General features: G+C 38.4%; 1 protein-coding gene and 1 non-coding gene across 3 annotated transcripts; one reads left to right on the top strand and one right to left on the bottom strand.

Moving 5' to 3' along the window:
* Positions 1-204: 204 nt before the first annotated feature.
* On the bottom strand, positions 205-310 carry LOC140820348 (small nucleolar RNA R71). The gene has a single exon (XR_012115424.1). It is a non-coding gene; the product is annotated as a small nucleolar RNA R71 (small nucleolar RNA).
* Positions 311-15,702: 15,392 nt separating this feature from the next.
* LOC140820174 (uncharacterized) lies at positions 15,703-19,874 on the top strand. 2 transcript variants are annotated; one of them, XM_073180497.1, is made up of 4 exons: positions 15,703-16,657; positions 16,778-17,134; positions 17,281-19,272; positions 19,376-19,874. In XM_073180497.1, exons 1-4 carry the CDS (start codon positions 15,760-15,762, stop codon positions 19,726-19,728), a joined length of 3,600 nt encoding a protein of 1,199 aa, XP_073036598.1. In that variant the 5' UTR covers positions 15,703-15,759; the 3' UTR covers positions 19,729-19,874. The 2 variants fall into 2 exon arrangements, with proteins under 2 accessions (XP_073036598.1, XP_073036599.1); XM_073180498.1 differs by having other exon boundaries at positions 19,422-19,556.
* The last annotated feature ends 3,539 nt before the right edge of the window (positions 19,875-23,413 follow it).

Here is a 23,413-nt window from a genome sequence, read left to right as displayed (position 1 = left end):
ACATCACAGACTTTCTTGAAATTTGCGATACGTTTAAATTCAATGGAGTTTCTGATGATGCTGTTAGATTGCGTTTGTTTCTTTTCTCCTTGCGTGATAAAGCTAAAGCTTGGTTGAATTGTTTACCTGTAGGTTCAATCACCACATGGGAGGATATGGCGAAAGCGTTTCTCATCAAATATTTTCCTCCATCTAAAACCATGAAGCTTCGGGCAGAAATCACCACATTTGCTCAATTCGAGCAGAAGTCGTTGTATGAGGCATGGGAGCGTTTCAAAGACCTGTTGCGTAGATGCCCACATCACGAGTTGCCACTTGGGTTAGTTGTTCAAACCTTTTATTATGGTTTACTTACTCCTAATCGTACTATGATAGATGCTGCTGCTTGTGGGAACTTGCTGAGAAAAACTGCGGAAGAGGGATATGAGCTGTTGGAGGAGATGGCTACTAGCAGCTATCATCCTCAATCTGAGAGAAATAACCAGCGGAGGAGTGCAGGAGTTCACCAGGTAACTGATTTTTCTGCTATTACTGCACAACTTGATGCTTTAAACAGGAAACTAGACAACTTGAATGTGGGTGGCACGACGATGCGTCTTCAAGAGATATTCTGTGAAAAATGTGGAGGGGAACACTATGCGAAGGACTGTCAAGATGACAATCCATTTTATGTGCAAGAAGGGGCACCAATAAATCAAGTAGGGATCCAAAACCGCCCAAGGAATGACCCTTATTCGAACACATACAATCCGGGGTGGAGGCAACATCCCAACTTCTCATGGGGCGGTCAAAACAGTCAGACTCGACCGCAAGGAGGACAACAATATGGCAAACAACCGATGTACAGATCTGACCCTCCTAGAGAAGAAAGATCCAACCTAGAGCAGATGATGTCCAAGTTTATTTCATCCACGGAAACTAGACTTCAAAATCAGGATGCATCGATAAAGGGGCTTGAAAATCAGATTGGTCAGTTAGCGAAGATGATAGCAAGTCGAGAGCCAGGCACCTTGCCAAGTAACACCGAGACCAATCCAAAAGAGCAAGTGAAGGCCATTGAGTTGAAGAGTGGGAAGGTGTTGGAGTCAAGAGGAAAAGAAAAAATTCAAGTACCGGATGAACAGACTGCGACATCTAAAGGTAAGTCTTCTAACTCTACACTAGCACCCACTGCACAATCAAAAATTGTTATTCCTCCACCTTTCCCTGCAGCATTGAAAAAAGCAAAACTGGATGCACAATACGGTAAGTTTCTTGAGGTATTTAAAAAATTGCATATCAATATTCCCTTTGCCGATGCTTTAATGCAAATGCCTAGTTATGCTAAATTTTTGAAGGACATTTTAGCTAATAAGAGGAAGTTGTAGGATTACATGACAGTAAACTTAACTGAAAATTGCTCCGCTTTGGTGCAAAACAAAATCCCACCGAAACTAAAAGATCCAGGGAGTTTCTCTATTCCTTGCATGATTGGTGATGTTGTTTTTCACAAAGCTTTGTGTGATCTTGGTTCAAGTATTAATCTTATGCCTTTGTCTGTCTGTATTCAGGAAACTTGGGTTGAGAGAGCCAAAGCCAACGAGGATGTCTTTACAGCTGGCAGACAGATCTGTCAAGTACCCACGGGGAGTTATTGAGGATGTGCTAGTGAAAGTAGATAAGTTTATTTTTCCTGCTGATTTCGTGGTGCTAGATATGGAGATGCCCTTGATTCTGGGGAGACCATTCCTTGCGACTGGCAAGGCACTGATTGATGTGCAAGAAGGGAAGTTGAGATTGAGAGTGGGCGAGGAAGAGATTACTTTTGATGTTTTTAATGCACTTAAGCACACACTCCATTCTGATAGTTGTTTTAGAATTGATACTTTTGACTCTCTTGTGTCTCACTATGTGCAGGTTTCTCTTAGGGACCCTTTGGAGGCCACTATTACTACTGAATTGGGAGAACATGAATTGGATAAAGAAAAAGCTGAAATAGTGGCACACTTCAACGCCAACCATCCATGGAGAAAGCCAACGAAGATGCGACTGGAGGGTCTAGGAGAACGAAGAGATTTGACCCCTCAAAGGTCAAGCATCGAGGAGCCACCGACACTTGAGCTAAAGCCGTTGCCTCCACACCTCAAGTACGTGTACTTAGGTAAGAATAACACTTTACCTGTCATTATTTCTGCTGCTTCGACAGATGCTATGGAGGACAAATTGTTGCAAGTTCTCAAAGAGCACAAAAGGGCATTCGCCTGGAAGGTGGCAGACATCAAGGGAATCAGTCCATCGATATGCATGCATAAAATCTTGATGGAAGAAAAATACTCACCTCTCGTGCAACCTCAAAGACGATTGAATCCAAAGATGCTAGAGGTAGTAAAGGCAGAAACTATCAAACTCCTTGATGCAGGTATTATTTATCCTATATCTGATAGTGCATGGGTAAGTTCTGTTCAGTGTGTGCCGAAAAAAGGTGGGATTACTGTGATCACAAATGAAAATAATGAATTAATACCCACTAGGACTGTTACGGGATGGCATGTGTGCATTGATTATAGGAAATTAAATGATGCCACCCGTAAAGACCACTTTCCCCTTCTCTTTATTGATCAAATGCTTGAGAGGTTAGCGTGTCATGAGTTTTATTGCTTTTTGGATGGGTATTCTGGGTATAACCAAATCATGATTGCTTCCGAGGACCAAGAGAAAACCACGTTCACTTGTCTTTATGGAACTTTTGCTTTTAGACGAATGCCCTTCGGTTTGTGTAACGCCCCTGCCACTTTCCAACGATGCATGACCGCCATATTTCATGACATGATAGAAACCTTTCTTGAGATTTTTATGAATGACTTCTCGATTTTTGGCTCTTCTTTTGATGACTGTTTGCAGAATTTGAAGGTGGTTTTGAATAGATGTGAGGAGACGAATTTGGTGCTGAATTGAGAAAAATGCAATTTTATGGTACAAGAAGGAATAGTATTGGGGCACAAGATATCAGGGAATGGAATGGAGGTGGATAAGGCGAAAGTTGAAGTTATCAAGAACTTACCACCTCAGGCATCCATAAAGGGAGTTAGAAGCTTTCTAGGCCACGCCGGTTTTTATCTGCGTTTTATCAAAGATTTTTCTAAAATTTCCAAACCTCTATCTTCCTTACTCATGAAAGATGTGTCCTTTGATTTTAATTCTGACTGTTTACAGGCATACGAGAAGTTGAAGGAGCGCTTGGTGACGGCTCCTGTCTTGGTGGCACCAGATTGGGACCTACCCTTCGAGGTCATGTGTGATGCCAGTGATACTGCGGTGGGAGCTGTGCTTGGACAACGGAAAAACAAGGTATTTCATACAATTTATTACGCAAGTAAGACCTTAGATGAGGCTCAACTAAATTATGCGACAACTGAAAAGGAATTACTTGCAGTAGTATTTGCGCTTGACAAATTTCATGCATATCTTGTTTTGTCCAAATTCGTTATTTACACAGATCACTCAGCACTGAGATATTTACTTGCTAAAAAAGATGCAAAGCCACGCCTACTTCGGTGGATTTTACTGTTGCAAAAGTTTGATTTGGAAATAAAAGATAAGAAAGGTGTTGAGAATGTGGTGGCGGATCATTTGTCTAGGTTAGAATTTATCAGTAATGACTGTGTAGATCAGGCTATTAATGATTGGTTTCCTGACGAGCAACTGTTTGAGGTGAAAAATTGTCCATGGTATGCAAATTTTGCAAATTTTCTTGTTACAGGCTCACCCACCCCCCCCCCCCCCCCCCAAATTTAACATTTCACCAAAGAAAGAAATTCTTTTCGGACGTGAAATATTATTTTTGGGAGGAACCCTTCTTGTTCAAAATATGTGCAGATTCCATGATAAGAAGGTGTGTTGCAGAGGAGGAGTTTGGGAATATTCTCAAACATTGCCATGACCGTGAGGTAGGTGGTCATTTTGGACCAACAAAGACGGCGTCTGAGGTACTTGAATGTGGCTTTTATTGGCCAACCCTTTTTAAAGATGCCCGCTCTTATGTGCTATCATGTGATAAATGCCAGCGGACAGGTAACATCTCTAACCGTCATGAAATGCCATTGAATAACATCATTGAGTGTGAGGTTTTTGATGTGTGGGGGATAGACTTCATGGGACCGTTTCCCAGTTCATTCACGAAAAAGTATATTTTGGTGGCGGTTGATTATGTGTCTAAGTGGGTAGAGGCAGAAGCATACGCTACTAATGATGCTCAGGTGGTCTTAAAATTTTTGAAGAAAAATATTTTTAACCGATTTGGAACACCACGAGCAATTATTAGTGATGGTGGCACTCATTTTTGCAATAAATTATTTGAAAAACTCTTGAGCAAATATGGTGTCATACACAAGATCTCTACCCCCTATCACCCCCAAACGAGTGGTCAAGTTGAGGTGTCTAATCGAGAGATCAAGCGAATTCTGGAAAAAGTGGTGGGTGTCGGTAGGAAAGATTGGTCGGTGAGGTTAGATGATGCTCTTTGGGCATATAGGACTGCTTTCAAAACACCAATAGGCACGACACCGTACAAATTGTTGTTTGGTAAAGCATGTCATTTACCTGTAGAGTTAGAGCATCGGGCATATTGGGCAACAAAATCACTAAACTTTAACTTCACTGATGCAGGTGAACGACGTTCGCTTCAACTAGATCAGTTGGAGGAATTCCGAAATCTAGCATATGATCTCGCACTAACCTACAAGGAAAAGACGAAGAAGGCCCATGACAAGCGGATCATCGAGAGAGAATTCAAAGAAGGTGAAAGTGTCCTACTCTACAACTCCCGATTGCGACTTTTTCCGTAAAAGTTAAAATCACGATGGTCTGGTCCATTCGTGATTTCGAAAGTATACCCATCGGGAGCTGTATAATTGAAAGACGGAAAGGATGAGACATTTACGGTCAATGCCCAGCGCCTGAAGCACTACATGGGTGGCACAGTTGAGCCAAAACTTGGAATCACCTGGTTCCAAGACAATCCGAATTAAAACTGACCTACAGTCCAGCTTTCGACTATAAATTGAGAACTACTTCTCGTTCCGTTATCTTAAATTCAATTCAATTGTTAGTTTGTGCTCTTATTAGTTTATTTTATTTTTAACAAAAAAAAAGGGGGGGGGGGGGGGGGGGGGGGTTTGGAGCCGTGAAGTCTCCGCCCGAGCGGACACTTACATCCGCATGGGCGCGTCTCTTTTTAAATAAAAAATTCGAGAACCTTCCGCCCGGGCGGAAACTTACATCCGCCCGGGCGCGCTCCTTTTTCAAATTTTAAAAAAAATTCGAAGACTTTCCGCCCGGGCGGAAACTTATATCCGCCCGGGCGAATCGCGCAGAATAAACACCTGCATGACTTCTTTTTCTTCCCCCATTCATGCCCTAGCCGCCGCCCCCCTTGATTTTTCACTCCTACTCTCTCAATCTCACTCAATTCAGCTCTTCTCACCAATTTTCAGGTATAATCGTGCACCTCCACCTTCACCGAGTGTCAAGAAGCGAATTTTTCCGGTCAAGAACTCAAATCTCCGGCACCCTTCGAAACTTTCAGGCCGCCACCGCCGCTTCTCCGGCCACCCCTGCTGTTTCCGACCACCACCAGTTCCGGACCACCCGTCTCCTACTCCGGGCTTATTGTGCTTCAGAAAACATCATCAACGATGGCACCAAAAAAGGCTCGGGTAAGTCGCACCGCCTCTTCATCTTCATCCCGTAACTCTCAGTTATTTGTTAATGATACCGCGAGGGAACGCTACGAAAATGCGAAAATACATAGAGCTCCGCTTCGCGAAAGGGGTTTCCAGTTTGAGCAATACATAGATATCATCAATCAGATTCGGAATAGAAGCTGGGGAAAATTTTGTAGCCAACCGCAAGCCGCGGTGGTACCAGTGGTAAGGGAATTCTATGTCAATGCAGCTGAGAGGAGTGATGGTAAGGCGTTTGTGAGAGGAAAGTTGGTTGAATTTAGTTCAGCGGAGATTAATAGGGTGCTTGAGACACCGGTGGTAGACGACTCCGTTTATGTGGCATGGGCGGCAGAACCGAATTTAGACCTGATGATGCAGCGAATATGTTACCCGGGGTCTCCGTGGAAGACACCTGGCTCACACACCTGTTTTGCCGAGAAATATCTGCTTGTCCCGGCTTCGTTGTGGTACGCATTTCTGGCCACACGTTTGATGCCAGTCGAGCACACGAGCGAAGTCCAGAGGGAGCGAGGGTTACTACTTTATGCATTGATCACTCAGATGCCACTAAATGTGGGAAGGATAATCCATTCGCAGATCCATCTGAGTATTCATAACCCGAATGTCGCATTGTTCTTCCCCCACATTATCACAGAGCTATGTGCAGGCGCTGGGGTCCTTTTTCAGGATGACGATGAGTGGTTGCCTCCGACTAAGGCCCTCGATGACGCTAGTTGGCTCCAGAAAATAGCAGTGCGGCGGAAGACTTTACCGCAGTTTGGCCCCATCTGGGACGGTTACACTTTTGATCCCGTGCCACAGCAACCCCCACCACCGGCCCCGCGACCTCGACGTCGCCTTCTTCAGGACAGGATGGATGAGTTTGCTGCATTCGCTGACCATCAGTTGCAGTGGCAGGCTGTGAGTCAGACATATCAGACAGCCACTGATGCCATGCTGCGCCTATCCCTGAGCCACACTGGTGTCGATCCAGCCCTTCTCCCACCACCCATGCCAGCCTTCCCGCCGCCGTTTCAGTTTCATTATGCCGATGCACCGATACCAGACGCTGGCATCGCTCCCCCGGAGGAGCACGAGGAGGAGGATCAGTGAGAGGGGAGTCACTTCTATCCCTTCTTTTCTTTATCGCATTTCGTTTCGTTCAGTTTATTTATTTTAGTTTATTTCTATTTCTGTTGCATGTCTATGTCATATTCCATTCATTTTGTTGTGCCTATCTGTCTCTTTTTCTATCGTCTGTTGCATTGGGGACAATGCTCGACTTTAGTATTGGGGGGTGGATGGGTGCTGGTTTATCTGTTCATTTTGGGTGTTTTGTTGGTTATATTTGTTGGCATGTAGTTTAGTTGTTTTGCATTTGTTAGTGTGTCAGCCGACCGTATTCGATATAGTATTTGCTAGCCAAGGATGATTATGAAGTGATGAGACATGCCCTGTTGATCGTGCACTCGCATTTATTTAACACTCTCTGTGGTAGAGACATGAAGTTTTATTTCGAGTATTGAACTTTCTTTCCACGAATGTTAGAACTAAACGCATGCATGATAAGAGGGTGAAAATTTTAAACTATAGTGGGGAACAAAGATGTTTGAAGGTGTGGATTGAGTTTAACTATATTCTTTCGAATCGAAGTATCTATCAGCAATCGAAAAAAAAAGAAAAAAAAAGAGCAAGTTGGAGATGTAAGGTGAGGGGGAGCCGAATAAAGGAATGAAATCCTATTCCCGGTTAAAGTTGGAGATGTAAGGTGTTGTGGAGCCGAATAAAGGAATGAAATCCTATTCCTGGCTAAAAATGAAAAAACGCATGAATGTGAATCTGAAATGAAAAGTTCTAATATAGTCCTTTCATTGCTGTATTCCAATTCAGAAAAAAATAGAAAAATAGTTGCCGATGGATACCAATTGCAGAGGAATATAGGAGAGTAAGATTTACACTAACAGGCTGATTTAATTCTCTTACAATGGTTGAAAATGGATCTCTCTATCATGTGCGCTGCTAGGACTAACAAAACACACACACACGTTCATGCTTTATTTGAACCCATTTCTAGACCAAAGGAAGTGCGAGGACCTATGCTTTTGTATTGATCAATAAGGGAATATGTTGAGTTTCACTGAGGCTAGTTGATAGCTATGAATTCACTGTCGAGCTACTTTGTGTCACGGTCCGTTTCTGTCTTGTCACCTGTTTTGCTCGAAGGCGAGCAAAAGGTTAGTATTGGGGGGGTTGATAGAGGTGGATTTTACGAGTCTTTGCGTATCTTGTTATGTCACATTTGTTGCATTTATCATTTAGATTTCATGCATTTGGTGTTATTTGAGCATTATTTTTTGTTTCTGGTTATTTATGAGTTTAGTTGGTGAAAGTGCAGGTGAGTGAGAATAAAAAGAAAAATTTAAAGAAAAAGTCGAAGACCATCCGCCCGGGCGCACATTCATGTCCGCCCGGGCGCGCCAACGTCTGAGGAAAAAAATAATAATTATTGCGAAACATATCCGCCCGGGCGCACATTCATGTCCGCCCGGGCGCGCCAAAGAAGAAAGGAAAAATGAATCTGCGAAGACCATCCGCCCGGGCGGAAACTCTTGTCCGCCCGGGCACGTTTGTATTTTTGGAAAGTATGCTGCGTGATTCCATTCCTTATTTTCGAAAGGGGGATGATATGGTAGGGGATTTTGGACGTTTTGGAGATTCATTCAGACATATTGAGAGATATTGCAGCAGCCAAAGAGAAGAAATAGTGGAGAAAAAGCTTGGAATTGAAGATTCGTGATTTTCCGGGCATCGTTCTTCGCAGATTTCGTTTCGTCTAGTATTTTTAATCTAGTTTCTTTTATTTAAACATTGTTGTGTTTATTTTTAAACATCTTGAGTCATTGGGTCTAAGCGAGACCATTAAAGAAAATGGCATATGCACGTCACAAGAAAAGGCAAGAGCCATGATATTTTTGCGTCGACATCTCGACGATGGATTGAAATGTGAATATCTGACTGAAAAAAATCCCATGGCTTTGTGGAAGGGATTAAAAGAAAGATTTGAACATATAAGGGAAGTTATACTTCCGACCGCCCGGGATGAATGTAATACACTGAGATTCCAAGATTTTAAAAAAGTCAGTGATTACAATTCGACGATGTATAGAATAATCTCGCAATTAAAATTTTGTGGACATGAGGTCACAGAATCTGAGATGCTTGAAAAAACATTTTCCACATTTCATGCATCAAATATTACTCTACAGCAACAATATAGAGTACGTGGATTTGCGAGATATTCTGAGCTCATCGCCTGTCTTCTTGTGGCGGAAAAGAACAAGGAGCTATTAATGAGAAATCACCATTCCCGACCCACTGGATCAACAGCATTTCCCGAAGTAAATGCTGTAAGTAAAAATGAATTTAAACCTCGGAACCAAAATCAAATTCATAGACAAGATTTTGGTCGAGGTCGAGGTCGAGGTCGTGGACGTGGACGTGGTCGTGGTCGAGGCCGTGGTTTTGAAAATAATAGAGATAGTTATTTTTATAACTCATCTCAAAAGAGCGTCCCAAACCATCCACAGAAAAGACATCATGAGAATACAAGTATTAATGAGAATCACTCAAAAAGATATGAAAGTTCTTGTTACAGATGTGGTACTCCAGGACATTGGTCCAAAGTTTGTCGAGCCCCTGAGCATCTTTGTAAACTTTATAAGGAATCATTAAAGGGGAAAGAAAAGGAGACCAACTTCACTGAACGCAGTGACCGTTTGAGTGATTCAACTCATTTTGATGCTGGTGATTTTATGAATGATTTCTCTGGAAATGATCAACATGTTGGTGGGATAGAAATGAACAATTTTGATGCTGCAGATTTTCTCAATGATTTTTCTGAAAATGAACAATATAGTGGTAGAATATAAATGTACAATAATTTATTTTTCATGTATTCATATAATAATGTTTTATTGTATAATTATGATATGTGTTATATTTAAATATATATTGCCAGTAATTTATTTCATTGCATATTTTTTTTGAAGTTCAAATATGGAAAATGCTATGAGCAAAAATGAAGTTTGCATACCCGATAGTGGTACAACGCACACTATCCTCCGAGATAAAAGATAATTCTTGGAACTAAAACCAACAAAAACAACGGTGAATACAATATAAGGTCCTGTAGACTTGATTAAAGGATGTGGTAAAGCACAATTTTTGTTACCTAATGGTACAAAAGTTTTGATCAATGATGCTTTATATTCACCACAATCGAAAAGAAATTTGTTGAATTTTAATGATATATATTCCCATGGGTATGATACTCAAACATTGAATGAAGGGAATGAGAAATATATGTGCCTTATCACATATAAATCAGGAAAGAAATATGTGATTGAAAAACTACCAATGCTCCCTACTGGATTGCATTATACACATATAAGTCCCATTGAATCAAACATGGTAGTTGATAATTCTTCGATATTAACCAATTGGCATGATCGATTGGGACATCCTGGTTCAACAATGATGCGAAAAATTATAGAAAATACACATGGTCATCCACTGAAAGACCAGAAGATCTTTCAGAATAATAAGTTTCAATGCAAAGCATGTTCTCTTTGAAAACTTATTATAAGACCATCACCAGTCAAAATCCAAACTGAATCACCAATGTTTCTTGAACGTATTCAGGGTGATATTTGTGGACCAATCCATCCACCTTGTGGACCATTCAGATACTTTATGGTATTGATTGATGCCTCCAGCAGATGGTCACATGTATGTTTATTGTCAACTCGAAATGTTGCATTTGCAAGATTACTTGCTCAAATAATAAAATTGAGGAATCAATTTCCCGATTATACAATCAAGAAAATTAGACTGGATAATGCTGGTGAATTTACTTCCCAGACTTTCAATGATTATTGTATGTCTATGGGAATCATTGTTGAGCATCCTGTTGCTCATGTACATACACAGAATGGATTGGCTGAATCATTGATTAAACGTCTGCAAATGATTGCTAGACCAATGATTATGAAAACAAAGCTCCCTATTTCTATATGGGGACATGCAATTTTACATGTTGCTTCATTAATTCGCATCAGACCAAGTGCATATCATAAATACTCCCCATTGCAGCTTGCATTTGGTAAAGAACCAGACATTTCTCATCTGAGAATTTTTGGATGTATGGTGTATGTGCCTATTGCACCACCACAACGAAAGAAAATGGGACCTCAAAGAAAGGTTGGAATTTATATCGGTTATGATAGTCCATCAATCATTCGATATCTTGAACCTCAGACAGGCGACGTGTTCACATCACGTTTTGCTGATTGTCATTTTAATGAGGAAATCTTCCCAATGTTAGGGGGAGAACAGAAACATACCGAAAAGGAAATTACATGGTATGTATCATCATTGTTACATCTGGATCCAAGAACAAAACAATGTGAAAAAGATGTACAACAAATTGTACACTTGCAAAGAATAGCAAATCAAATACCAGATGCATTTGCAGACACAAAAGGTGTAACTAAATCATATATACATGCTGCAAATGCCCCTGCTCGAATTGAAATTCCAAAGAAACAAATGGAAGATACTCATGATGTCATTAAACGCCTGAAGCGTGGAAGGCCAGTCGGTTCCAAGGATAAAAATCCTCGAAAAGAAAATCCATAGAGAAACACGATAATCACAAAATAAAGAATGATGTTTCTGAAGAAACACATGATGATCACAAAATAGAGAATGGTGTTCCTGAAGAAACACATGATGATGAAAATGTTCTGTCAGAACCACAAACTGACGAGAATCATGAAATCTCTATCAATTACATTAATACTGGAAAAATATGGAACCGAAAAGATATAGATGAAATTGATGATATATTTTCTTATGATGTGGCAATCGACATCATAAATGATAACGAAGATCATGAACCAAAATCTTTTGGTGAATGTAAAAATCGGCAGGATTGGATAAAATGGAAAGATGTCATCCAGGTTGAATTAGATTCGCTAAATAAACGTAATGTTTTTGGACCTATAGTCCTTACACCTGAAGGTGTAAAACCTGTTGGATACAAATGGGTTTTTATTCGAAAGCGAAATGAGAAAAATGAAATAGTAAGATATAAAGCTCGACTTGTTGCACAAGGTTTTTCTCAAAGGCTTGGAATTGATTATGAAGAAACGTATTCTCCTGTGATGGATGCAATTACGTTTCGGTATTTGATTAGCTTGGCGGTATCTGAAAATTTAGAAATGCGTCTTATGGATGTTGTTACAGCTTACTTATATGGATCACTTGATAGTAATATATATATGAAAATCCCTGAAGGATTTAAGATGTCTGAAGCACAAAGTTCAAAACCCAGGAAATGTTATTCTGTGAAATTACAAAGATCATTATATGGGTTAAAACAATCAGGTCGAATGTGGTATAATCGACTAAGTGATCACTTGATGAAAAAAGGATATGTAAATAATTAAATATGCCCTTGTGTTTTCATTAAGAAAACAACATCCGGATGCGTAATTATTGCTGTATATGTTGATGATTTAAACATCATTGGAACAAATAAGGAAATTCAAGAAGTTGTGTCATACTTGAAGGAAGAATTTGAAATGAAGGATCTTGGAAAAACCAAGTATTGTCTGGTTTACAAATTGAACAAAAAGAATGTGGAATGTTTGTTCCCCAGACAAATTATACAGAAAAGATCCTTAAACGTTTTAATATGGATAAAGCAAATCCTTTAAGTACTCCAATGGTTGTTAGATCATTAAACATAGAAAAGGATCCATTCCGTCCATGTGAAGATGATGAAGATATTCTTGGTCCAGAAGTACCATATCTAAGTGCCATCGGTGCCCTTATGTACCTTACAAATTGTACAAGGCCTGATATATCTTTTGCCGTGAATCTGTTGGCAAGATTTAGCACATATCCAACAAAGAGACACTGGAACGGAATTAAACATATATTCCGTTATCTACGAGGAACGACAGACTTGGGACTTTTGTATTCAAAAGATGCTAATCCAAGTATAATTGGTTATGGTGATACTGGATACTTATCTTATCCACACAAGGGACGTTCCCAAACTGGATATGTATTTACTCGTGGAGGCACTGCAATTTCTTGGCGTTCACAGAAACAAACGCTTGTAACAACTTCATCAAATCATCCCGAGATTATTGCACTACATGAAGCAAGTCATGAATGTGTGTGGTTAAAATCAATGACCCAACATATCCAAATCTCATGCGGATTATCATTCGACGAGAAGCCTGTGATACTATATGAAGATAATGCTGCATGTGTTGCTCAAATGAAAGAAGGATACATTAAAAGCGACGGAACTAAACATATTCCTCTTAAGTTCTTCGCATTCACCAAGGAGCTTGAGAAGAATAAATGTATTGATGTTCGTCACATTCAATCAAGTGAAAACTCATCAGATCTCTTCACAAAGGCACTTCCTACGTCAATATTCAGAAAGCACATATATAATATTAAGATGCGCAATCTACGAAATTTGTGAAGAATTGTTCTTGTCAACATCAGGGGGAGTTTACGTGAGTGCACTCTTTTTCCCTTACTATGGTTTTTATCCCAATGGGTTTTTCCAAGTAAGGTTTTTAACGAGGCAGTACAAAACACGTAATGAAGACATCATCGTATCATGATCATCATCACAAGGGGGAGTGTTGAAATAATATATTTGAATATTGAAAAAGTAATAGTTGAATATTTGAATGTTGAAAATAAGAGTTGTAAAGTTAGAAATTTGTGTGTGATGATGTAGGTAATGATGTATTTTATTTTTTGGATTATGTGTAATGAAACTCTATAAATAGATCTCTCATTTGTGAAGAAAAACACAATTGAGTAGAGAGAAAAATATTATAAAGTGTGTAGTTTGGTAAATTTTGAGAGTTTGAGATTTTTACTTTTTACCATAAATTTTTATTTTTTCTCAACAATTATATATATTTTAAAATAAAATAATGTTGCTTTTTTGGGATGATGATAATTTATTCATTTTTTTAAAAAAAAAATGAACAAATGTGCAATAACTCAAATATTGAATTCGACTTAAAGGAACCCAAAGTCCACGAAATTGTTGATTACACCTTATGACCACGTATATATTAATTAAATTATTTGGTGAATGATATATAGTTTTGGAATTCCACATATATTCCCCATTTCTTTATTTTATTCTTATTTACAAAACTTTTGTAAGACTGTCTCATAGTTTAATTTTATGGTATGAACCGCCTAATCGACTTGATCTATTAAAAATATTACTTTTTATGTCAAAATATTAATTTTTACTATTGCACATATGGATCGTATTGGCATGTGTCATTTATAAATATCCGTGAGAACATATATGAGAAGACCTACCCTTTTTTTTTTTTGTGGAAGCCACTAATTTATTTTTTATGCACAAGTTAATCCAAATTTGAAAAGGAAAAAATTATAAAAAACTCAAAATAGTCGACAATCACACATTTCCTATTTACCAAAAAATAAGAAAAGGAGAAAGGGATATTCCACTCAATCGGCAAACAATCTAATGCACACATTATAAACAAGCTATTAATGAACAAAGTTTGAGCTCGGTTTGATTAACATGATAAACGAGTTTTTAACGAACTGAGCTCGAGCTTTTTCCTAGCTTAGTAATTTCAAAAAATCGAACTCGAGCCGAGCTCCAGTTTCAAACAATTTTAAACGAGCCAAGCTCAATTCTAATATTGTTTTGCTGAGTTTGGATAGTTTACATCCTATGTAGATAAGTTGAGTATGTGTTCTGAGTATACTCTCTTCTATATGGATCTGACAGCCTAAATAAAAGGTTTAAAAATTCAATTATAGCTTAATAATTGAAGCAGATATCCTGAATAATAAGTTTGCAGAAGTCGTACCTAGCTTAATAATTGAAGCTAAAAAAAAAAAAATAGTCAGAGAATTTGATGTGTGTTATAAATATTTATTTGGGGCAAAAATAAATGATTATTAAAATAAATAAAATACAGGTATAATATATAGTATTTACATAAAAAAAGTAATAACAATATACAATATTTGAGACAAATTGTTTCTCAAGATAGAATGAATTATCAATTGCACTATTTCCACAACATTTGTTTTAGAAATAATTATCAATTTTTTGTTATTATTATTATTATTTATAGTAACGGATGACATATAAAAGTCCAAGAAGTAAAAAATAAAACAAACATATTATTACGTTTTTCGATTTATTCATATGAATAAACATTAATTTAAATAAGCTTTACACCAATAAAAAAATCACAATTAATCAAAAAAATTTACCCAAGAAAATCATAAATTACATGTTGCATTCAACAAAACAAAAAATAATGAAAATAGCATATATATAGCTATCTTTTTCTATATATTTACAACGAGAGAGTGGATATTTATCTATCTAAACCTAACTTAACTAACTATAATATTGATATGCTACACACTTACCGTAAATACTTATGTAAGGACCAATAAAGTGATACTCATCTATTGGATGCACAATTTTTCTAAGTTTCATCACATACAATAGATGAACTATTTATATAAATATGCACGGTGAATGTGTAACATATTAAAAATGTAGCTTAACTAATCATATAATGCAGCCGTTGAGATTTTAGCGGTCTCGATATATTTCACTTGTAATGTATCTTTGACATGGAGTATATACTTTAAAAGAAAACATGAAATGATGAAAACCTTTTCAAATTTTACAAGTAACAAAATTGAAGCCTCAATTTTTGTCAACTACTTGACAAAAGGAAAGTAGTATTAGGAATAAAAATTACTTTAATATGTTTTTCATTCTTTTTTGATTGAATATATATTGAGATTTCACACTAAATAAAAGACTTCTGACCTTTGACAAAAAGCTAAAATCAATGATAACATATCAACCATGATTTAATGAAGAATGTCCTCAAATCACTAATATTCAACTCATATCAAACTCTCCAGCATTCTGAAATATTCGATGGAAAAACTCTCATTTCTCTTTGCATTATCACTTATATCCATCGCATTTGCCGAAACAAATCCGAACTCGACTACAGATGAAGAATCGCTCCTCGCATTCAAATCAAGAATCACCTCGGACCCTTTCAATATATTGGCAAGAAATTGGTCCACTGGTAACAAGGCTCCATTTTGTTTCTGGATTGGTGTTTCATGTGGTGCCAACAACAGGATCACAAAGCTGGACCTCCATGGTTGGAATCTTGAAGGCACCATTGCCCCACATCTGGGAAACTTGACGTTCTTGAGATCTTTGGACCTCAGTTTTAACAGCTTCACAGGTCGAATACCGGAAGAATTATCGGGCTTGCGTGGATTGAAAGTGTTGAACTTAGGATCCAACAACTTGACAGGCATTGTTCCTTTGTTTCTTGGTATCCTCGTAGAACTTGAGCAAATCAGGATGGATAAAAACAAATTTATCGGTGTCTTCCCTCGTTTATCCAACCTTTCCAAATTGGAGATATTTGATATGTCCTATAATTCTCTACAAGGAACTCTTCCAGAAGAAATAGGCAATCTTTCTAGTCTACAATTATTGTTCACCGGGTTCAACCAGTTGACAGGATCAATTCCATACGGGATATCCAAACTTTCATCGATCCGACAGATCGATCTCACCAATAACAGCCTTTCTGGCACGATCCCGGTGAACTTTTGTGACAATCTGCCTGAACTCAGTGCACTATCCTTTTCTTTCAACATACTTTCTGGGACGATCCCTTCAAACATATACAAGTGTAAATCCCTCGAGATTTTGTCCTTGTCATATAATGAATTCAATGGAAGCATCCCAAAGGAGATTGGATTTTTGACATTGCTCAAGGAGTTATACCTAGGCCTCAACAATCTTGAAGGTGAACGATTGGACTTGTATATCTAATGATTTTACAAATCCTAGTTTTGAGCTCATGAAAACAAATATGAAAATGGTAAACAAATATAAGATATGATTCTTGTTTTCGGCTACCTTGTAGGAGGTATTCCGTTCGAGATAGGCAATCTCTCACGGATAAACACGCTCAGTGCGGCGAATAACTCGATATCGGGAGAAATTCCACCTGTTATCTTCAACTTGTCTTCTCTGATACAGCTTGATCTTTCTTCCAACAACCTGTCAGGAAGTGTCCCCTGGGATGTTCGTCTCCCCAATCTTGAGCAGCTGATTCTTCAGTCCAATCACCTGACGGGACAAATCTTTCCCAACTTACTTGATTGTAGAAAGCTTTTGTTTCTAAGTCTGTGGGATAATGAATTCATAGGCACTATACCAAAACAAGTGGGGAACTTGACTCAACTCAAGTTCTTACTTTTAGAACAGAACAAGATGACAGGTTTAGTGCTTCATACATTATTTATTCTTGTTAATGAATGTTTCCATATATTAATTTATATGTTATATAAAGTTACCTTTTTCAATCTGCTTCTATGTATGTTGGTTCGATGCCTAACTCTAGTACTTATGGTATTCTTGCAACAGGTGAGGTACCCTCGGAACTCGGAAATCTAAAACTTGAGGTGCTTCAGTTACATGAAAATGGCTTTTCTGGGTCCATTCCTGCTTCCATTTTCAACATCTCAACGCTAACAGGACTTGAACTTTCTTCCAATAACTTCAGAGGCCAACTTCCTAGAAGTTTGGGCATTTCACTTCCTAATTTAGAATATATTATTCTAAGTAACAACAACCTCACTGGAAGGATCCCGAATTCTCTAAACAACGCTTCTCAGCTTACTATTATAAGCCTTGTCACCAACTCACTTACTGGTACGGTACCAAATCTTAGCAATTTAAGGCTTCTTGAGTGGCTTTTATTGGGAGAAAATAATCTAACCGGTGAATATCCCAATCAAGAATTGAGATTTATATCCTCATTGGCCAATAGTCTGTATTTGAAGAGAGTGGACTTATCACTTAATCAACTGAACGGTATCCTGCCACCTTCACTTGGGAATTTATCCAAATCCCTTTCGTATTTCAAAGCATTTGGATGCCACATTAAGGGGTCTATTCCTCCGACAATCGGTAATTTGACTGGCCTCATATCTATAGGTTTAGATAGCAATGACTTAACAGGATTGATACCAAAAACTGTAGGGAAACTTACACAAGTTGAACATTTATATCTCGAGCACAACAGACTACAAGGGCACATCCCTACAGAACTTTGCAAAATGAGTAAACTGGGGGACTTGTACTTGACTGATAACATGCTCAATGGAACGATACCGGCATGCTTCAAGGGTTTAAAATCCCTCAGCAGATTATTCTTAGACTCTAATGGATTGACTTCTGAGGTGCCAAACTTGTGGAATATAGCAGATCTATTGGAACTAAACTTGTCTAGTAACTTCTTAAGTGGAAACATATCTCCAGAGATTTGGAACTTGAAATCGTTGTGGAATCTCGACTTGTCCTGGAATCAATTTTCGGGTGACATCCCAAGCTCTATTAGTGGTATGCAGCCATTAGAGAACCTATCTTTTGCACACAATAACCTTCAAGGCTCTATTCCTCAATCAATTGGAGAATTCCGAGGTTTGGTATCTTTGGATCTTTCTAACAATAATCTCTCCGGAGTTATTCCAAAGTCTTTAGAGACACTTAGTTTTCTACAATATCTTGATCTATCCCACAACAGGCTAGAAGGAGAAATCCCATCTGGAGGACCTTTCTCAAACTTTACAGCTCAATCGTTTATAATGAACTATGCACTTTGTGGTGATGTTCGGTTCCAAGTTCCTCCTTGTGGCATCAAAGGTGTTCATAAGCCGAACTCAAAACACATTTCATTGGTTAAACACATATTACCTCCTACTTTATCAGCTATGCTAGTTGTGGCCTTATTGATCTGGTTTCTAAGAAGGCATATGACTAACAGAAAACAAAATCAAGATGAGATATCACCGCTTCTTTCTTGGAGAAGGATTTCTTACCAAGAACTTCTACAAGCTACAGAAGACTTTGCTGAAGTCAACATTATCGGAAGAGGGAGCTTTGGTTCAGTATACAAAGGAACACTATCTGATGGATTAAACATCGCGGTGAAGGTTTTCAATGTGCAAGTAGAGAGAGCGATCAAAAGCTTTGCTGTCGAATGTGAAGTGTTGAGCACCGTTCGACATAGAAATTTAGTTCATGTTATAAGTTGTTGCAGCAACATAGATTTCAAAGCATTGGTTTTGGAGTATATGCCTAATGGGAGCCTAGAGGAATGGCTATATTCCTCTAACAATTCGTTGGATTTGCTACAAAGATTGAATATAGCCATCGATGCTGCAGTAGCTCTCGAATATCTTCATCATGGGAATCAATCATCAATCATTCATTGTGATTTTAAGCCTAGTAACATCCTGATTCAGGAAGATATGACAGCACATGTTTGTGATTTTGGAATCTCCAAACTCTTTGGACAAGCGGAGGCTCTTCGTCAGACTATCACATTGGCAACCATCGGTTACATGGCACCAGGTGATCTCAACTTTTTTCTTTAATTCAACACTACAATTTTCTTTTAATTCGGAAATTTAAACTTTCGACTAATGAGCCTTTTATTTTGAATTCTTGGTAATAGAGTATGGATCAGAAGGGATAATATCAACATACTCTGATGTTTACAGCTATGGTATAACATTGTTGGAGTTGTTCACAAACAAGAAGCCGACTGAAGACATGTTTACCGAAGAAATGAGCTTAAAAGATTGGGTGCTTAAAGCATTACAAGAGAACATAGTAACTGAAATTGTTACCTCTGGTTTACTCGACCAAGAACACCAACATTTCTCTGCAAAGAAGCAATGCGTCTTATCTATTTTTGACTTGACAATGAAATGTTTAGCCATTTCACCCGAGAATAGAATCAACATGACAGAAACAGTGGTTATACTCAAAAAGACTAAATCCTCATTTCTAAGAAGCACAACGTAGAAAATAGTTGTTCCTAGCAAGCACATTTGAGTATATTGATGGTTTCAATACACACATCATAAATTATTATGAATGTTTTCATGCTTTAATGTTTTGACCTTTTTTAAATGTCTAAAACTATTGCCACATACGTTCTCAGATTCTTTAGTTTATAAGAAAATTGTAATATATAGTTTTACAAATATGGGTTTATTGTTAAAGAAACATTTGAGTAAGCTAATAACTATTTATTTATTTTCATTTTTTTCAGTTGAGTAAGCTAAGAATTATTAGACAAGTTGTAATGCCCGGAAATTTAATCCTAGTAATCCATAATTATTGATATATAATTTGATAGGATTATGAAAAGATTAATCGGGACACAAAATAAGATTACATGTGAAATTCGAGAAAGTTGGGCAGAGTGTGTGGCGCCCGAGCGGTGGTTTTTGACCGCCCGAGCGCCAATGCTCAATAGGAAAATGTCTCGGGCAGAAGGTGTGGCGCCCGGGCGGTAGTTTTTGACCGCCCGAGCGCCAGTGCGTGTCACGCCCCGAGACCGGGGTTAGTCGACACCGGCGTTGTCTCACAATCACATAATTGCAAAACAACAAGCCTCGTAGTAAATCAAAATAACCAGTCTTTTTCATAACCAATAATCGTCTTTACAATGCGATAGAAATAAAATGCGGAAGCGGAATACATGATGATAAAATTAAAGACGGAATAAATTCGACTGGTCTCAAATGGAGTTTTCTTCATTACCATCCCCAAAAGTGATCTTGCTCTTCACCCTCGATTTGTTCCTCGTTCTTATCTGGGTGGGAATGTAAGGGATGAGTATTTTGGGGAAATACTCAGTAAATGGGGGCCGATCGAGCATAACAAATATCGAGGATATACATACGAATAATTTATCGAAATTTCAATATTAAGCATGTTGAATCAAATAATAACAAACTACGAATATAGCACTGAAAATCATCTCATTTTCTATGGTTTTACTGATCAGTCCCCTATATGTTACTCCTCTAAGGGGCGAGGCCAAAGGAACGGTTATTGTAACCCACCGCATCAGGGCCTAAACAAAACATATCGAAGTTCGGAATTTCCTTTACCATTTATAAATCAAATCATTACAGTGCATTTCAAATAATTCAACATGCTTTCGAATATTATAACTGATATCGAACAACAAATGATTCAAGGGGTTTTATACCGAATGGAAATGAATAGGTTATGCCGATCGAATTTTTAAAGTCGTATTTAAATTATTTCCTACATATATCATTCTCACAAAAATAAAAGGATTTAGTGTGCCCAAATATTTTATATAAAAATATACATATTCAAAAGTTTACCTTAAAAACAATTAAATAATAAGTCATATTTATTAAAAGAGTATAAATACTAATAGTCACTTAAAATAACTATATTTGTGAAATTTTTATATAATAAACAAAAGAAGTCCACAACAAAATAATCAAATAAGTGGACCATATTTATTTAAGAGTATAAATATCAAGGCCACTTAAATAAATATGATTGAGCAATTTTATTCAATAAAATCAGAGGCAAAATAAAACAAAGGAGAAAACCCACTTACGTTTCAAATAAGATAATCGAGAATTGAGTTTGTGGGGAGGATTTGAAGCTTCAAATGGCTACTGGTCCAAGACAGCAACTTGTGGAGAGTTTCTGAAGTGGTGGAATCTAGACTTCAAAACGCTACGGCAAAGCTTCGAATTAGCTGCTGCAATGCCTCGATCTTGGCTGAATTCGGCTACTGTCACCTTCGGAAATGGACAGATAGTGGTCTGGAAAAAAGGGCATCAACCTTGCTTCGAACCGTTGCGGGATTCTCGGGTTTTTGGATAGCTTGTTTGATCAAGCTCCTCGGCTATTCCTGGACCAATTTTGAGCAGCAACTGCTCTCGAAGAAACAGCAGGAACTTGGCTAAGGTTGGGTTGTTAACAACGATAGCAACTGGACTTCGAAATGTTACTAAAATGCCTCGAATTTGGGTAGGAGGTTGGGCCAAGAAATCTGTTTTCCAGCAACTGAACTTTCGAATTCTGCAGGTACAGGGATGAAGCTTACAGTATGTAGTATCCCTTCAGTTCACCTATATTTATAGGCTTGAATTATCAGCTCCAAGGCAAGCTCCCATCACTCCAAGATTTCTGCTGATAGCTTAGTCAACGGGTGATTACGGTTTCCTCTTCCAAGCTGAATGTGGCCCTTTTCTTGGTTCAAGTTCACGTCCGAGACTCATGCTGCAAATGGAGTGATTGTTGGCTTCTTTAATTGCAATAGGAGAGTGATTTTTGGGTTGTGAGGATTTCCCCCAAGACTGGTGCCTTCCATAATGCACGGTCTTCACATTCTCCCCTCCTTATTTTAAGTTTCGTCCTCGAAACTTGGATTAACTTGTCCTCGAAAAGATAGGGGTATTGGTCTCTCATTTTCTCTTCGAGTTCCCAAGTGGCCTCTCTTTCGGTATGATTAGACTATTGTACTTTGACATATGGAATCGTTCGTCTTCTTAGTACTTGGTCCATTGTATCCACGATTCGGATCGGGACTTCTTTATACTTAAGTTCTTCATTCAAGTCTCCCTCGATTAAGAGTGGTTCAGCTTCAAGAATGTGGCTTGGATCTGAAACATATCTTCTTAGTTGCGAAACGTGGAAGACATTATGGATTCTAGACATATTTGGTGGGAGTGCCAGTCTGTATGCAAGTGTTCCCACTTTCCCCAGAATTTCAAAAGGTCCAACATATCTAGGGTTCAGTTTTCCGGGTTTGTTGAATCGAACCACACCTTTCATTGGTGATACCTTCAAGTATGCTTTATCTCCCGCTATGAATTCCATTGGTCTTCTTTTCAAATCAGCCCAACTTTTCTGTCGATCTTGTGCCACTTTAAGTCTCTCCTTGATTATAGCGATTTTGTCCACTGTTCCTTGGATCAACTCGGGTCCAGTGATGGCCTTTTCTCCTACTTCATCCCAATATAGTGGTGACCGGCATTTTCGCCCATACAGAGCTTCATACGGCGCCATTCCGATGCTGCTGTGAAAACTGTTATTGTAAGCAAACTCAATAAGAGGCAAATGTTCACTCCAATTACCGCTAAAGTCTAGGGCACATGCTCTCAACATGTCTTCTAAAGTTTGAATTGTCCTCTCTGTTTGACCATCGGTCTGAGGGTGGTAGGCCGTACTGAGGGTGACCTTAGTTCCCATGGCTTGTTGAAAACTTTTCCAAAAACGAGATACAAACCTCGGGTCTCTGTCTGACAAGATGCTGGCTGGAACCCCATGTAATCGTACGATGTTATTCATGTACAATGTGGCTAGCTTGTCCAAATTATAGTTCATGCGGACTGGTAAGAAATGCGCAGATTTTGTGAGTCTATCTACGATTACCCAGATGCCATCATGGCCTTGTCTAGACTTTGGTAATCCAACTACAAAGTCCATGGAGATATGTTCCCATTTCCATTCTGGAATTTCTAGAGGTTGAAGAAGTCCTCCAGGTCTTTGGTGCTCTGCTTTGACCTGTTGGCACACAAGACATTTGGAAACAAATATCGCAACATCCTTTTTCATTCCACTCCACCAGAAATTCTTCTTTAGGTCTCTGTACATCTTGGTACTGCCAGGATGGACTGAAAATTTCGACTTATGTGCTTCTGATATT

Source organism: Primulina eburnea, chromosome 18 (genome assembly GCF_022965805.1).
Source record: "Primulina eburnea isolate SZY01 chromosome 18, ASM2296580v1, whole genome shotgun sequence".
Classification (NCBI taxonomy): domain Eukaryota; kingdom Viridiplantae; phylum Streptophyta; class Magnoliopsida; order Lamiales; family Gesneriaceae; genus Primulina; species Primulina eburnea.
The sequence above is the reverse complement of the archived record's forward strand: the minus strand, read 5'-3'. Positions and strand labels throughout refer to the sequence as shown.

Coding starts and splice junctions, on each gene's coding strand:
- LOC140820174 (XM_073180497.1), top strand. CDS start 15,760: ATGGAAAAACTCTCATTTCTCTTTGCATTATCACTTATATCCATCGCA. Junction 16,658..16,777: donor AGGCCTCAACAATCTTGAAG/GTGAACGATTGG, acceptor GCTACCTTGTAG/GAGGTATTCCGTTCGAGATA. Junction 19,273..19,375: donor CATCGGTTACATGGCACCAG/GTGATCTCAACT, acceptor TCTTGGTAATAG/AGTATGGATCAGAAGGGATA.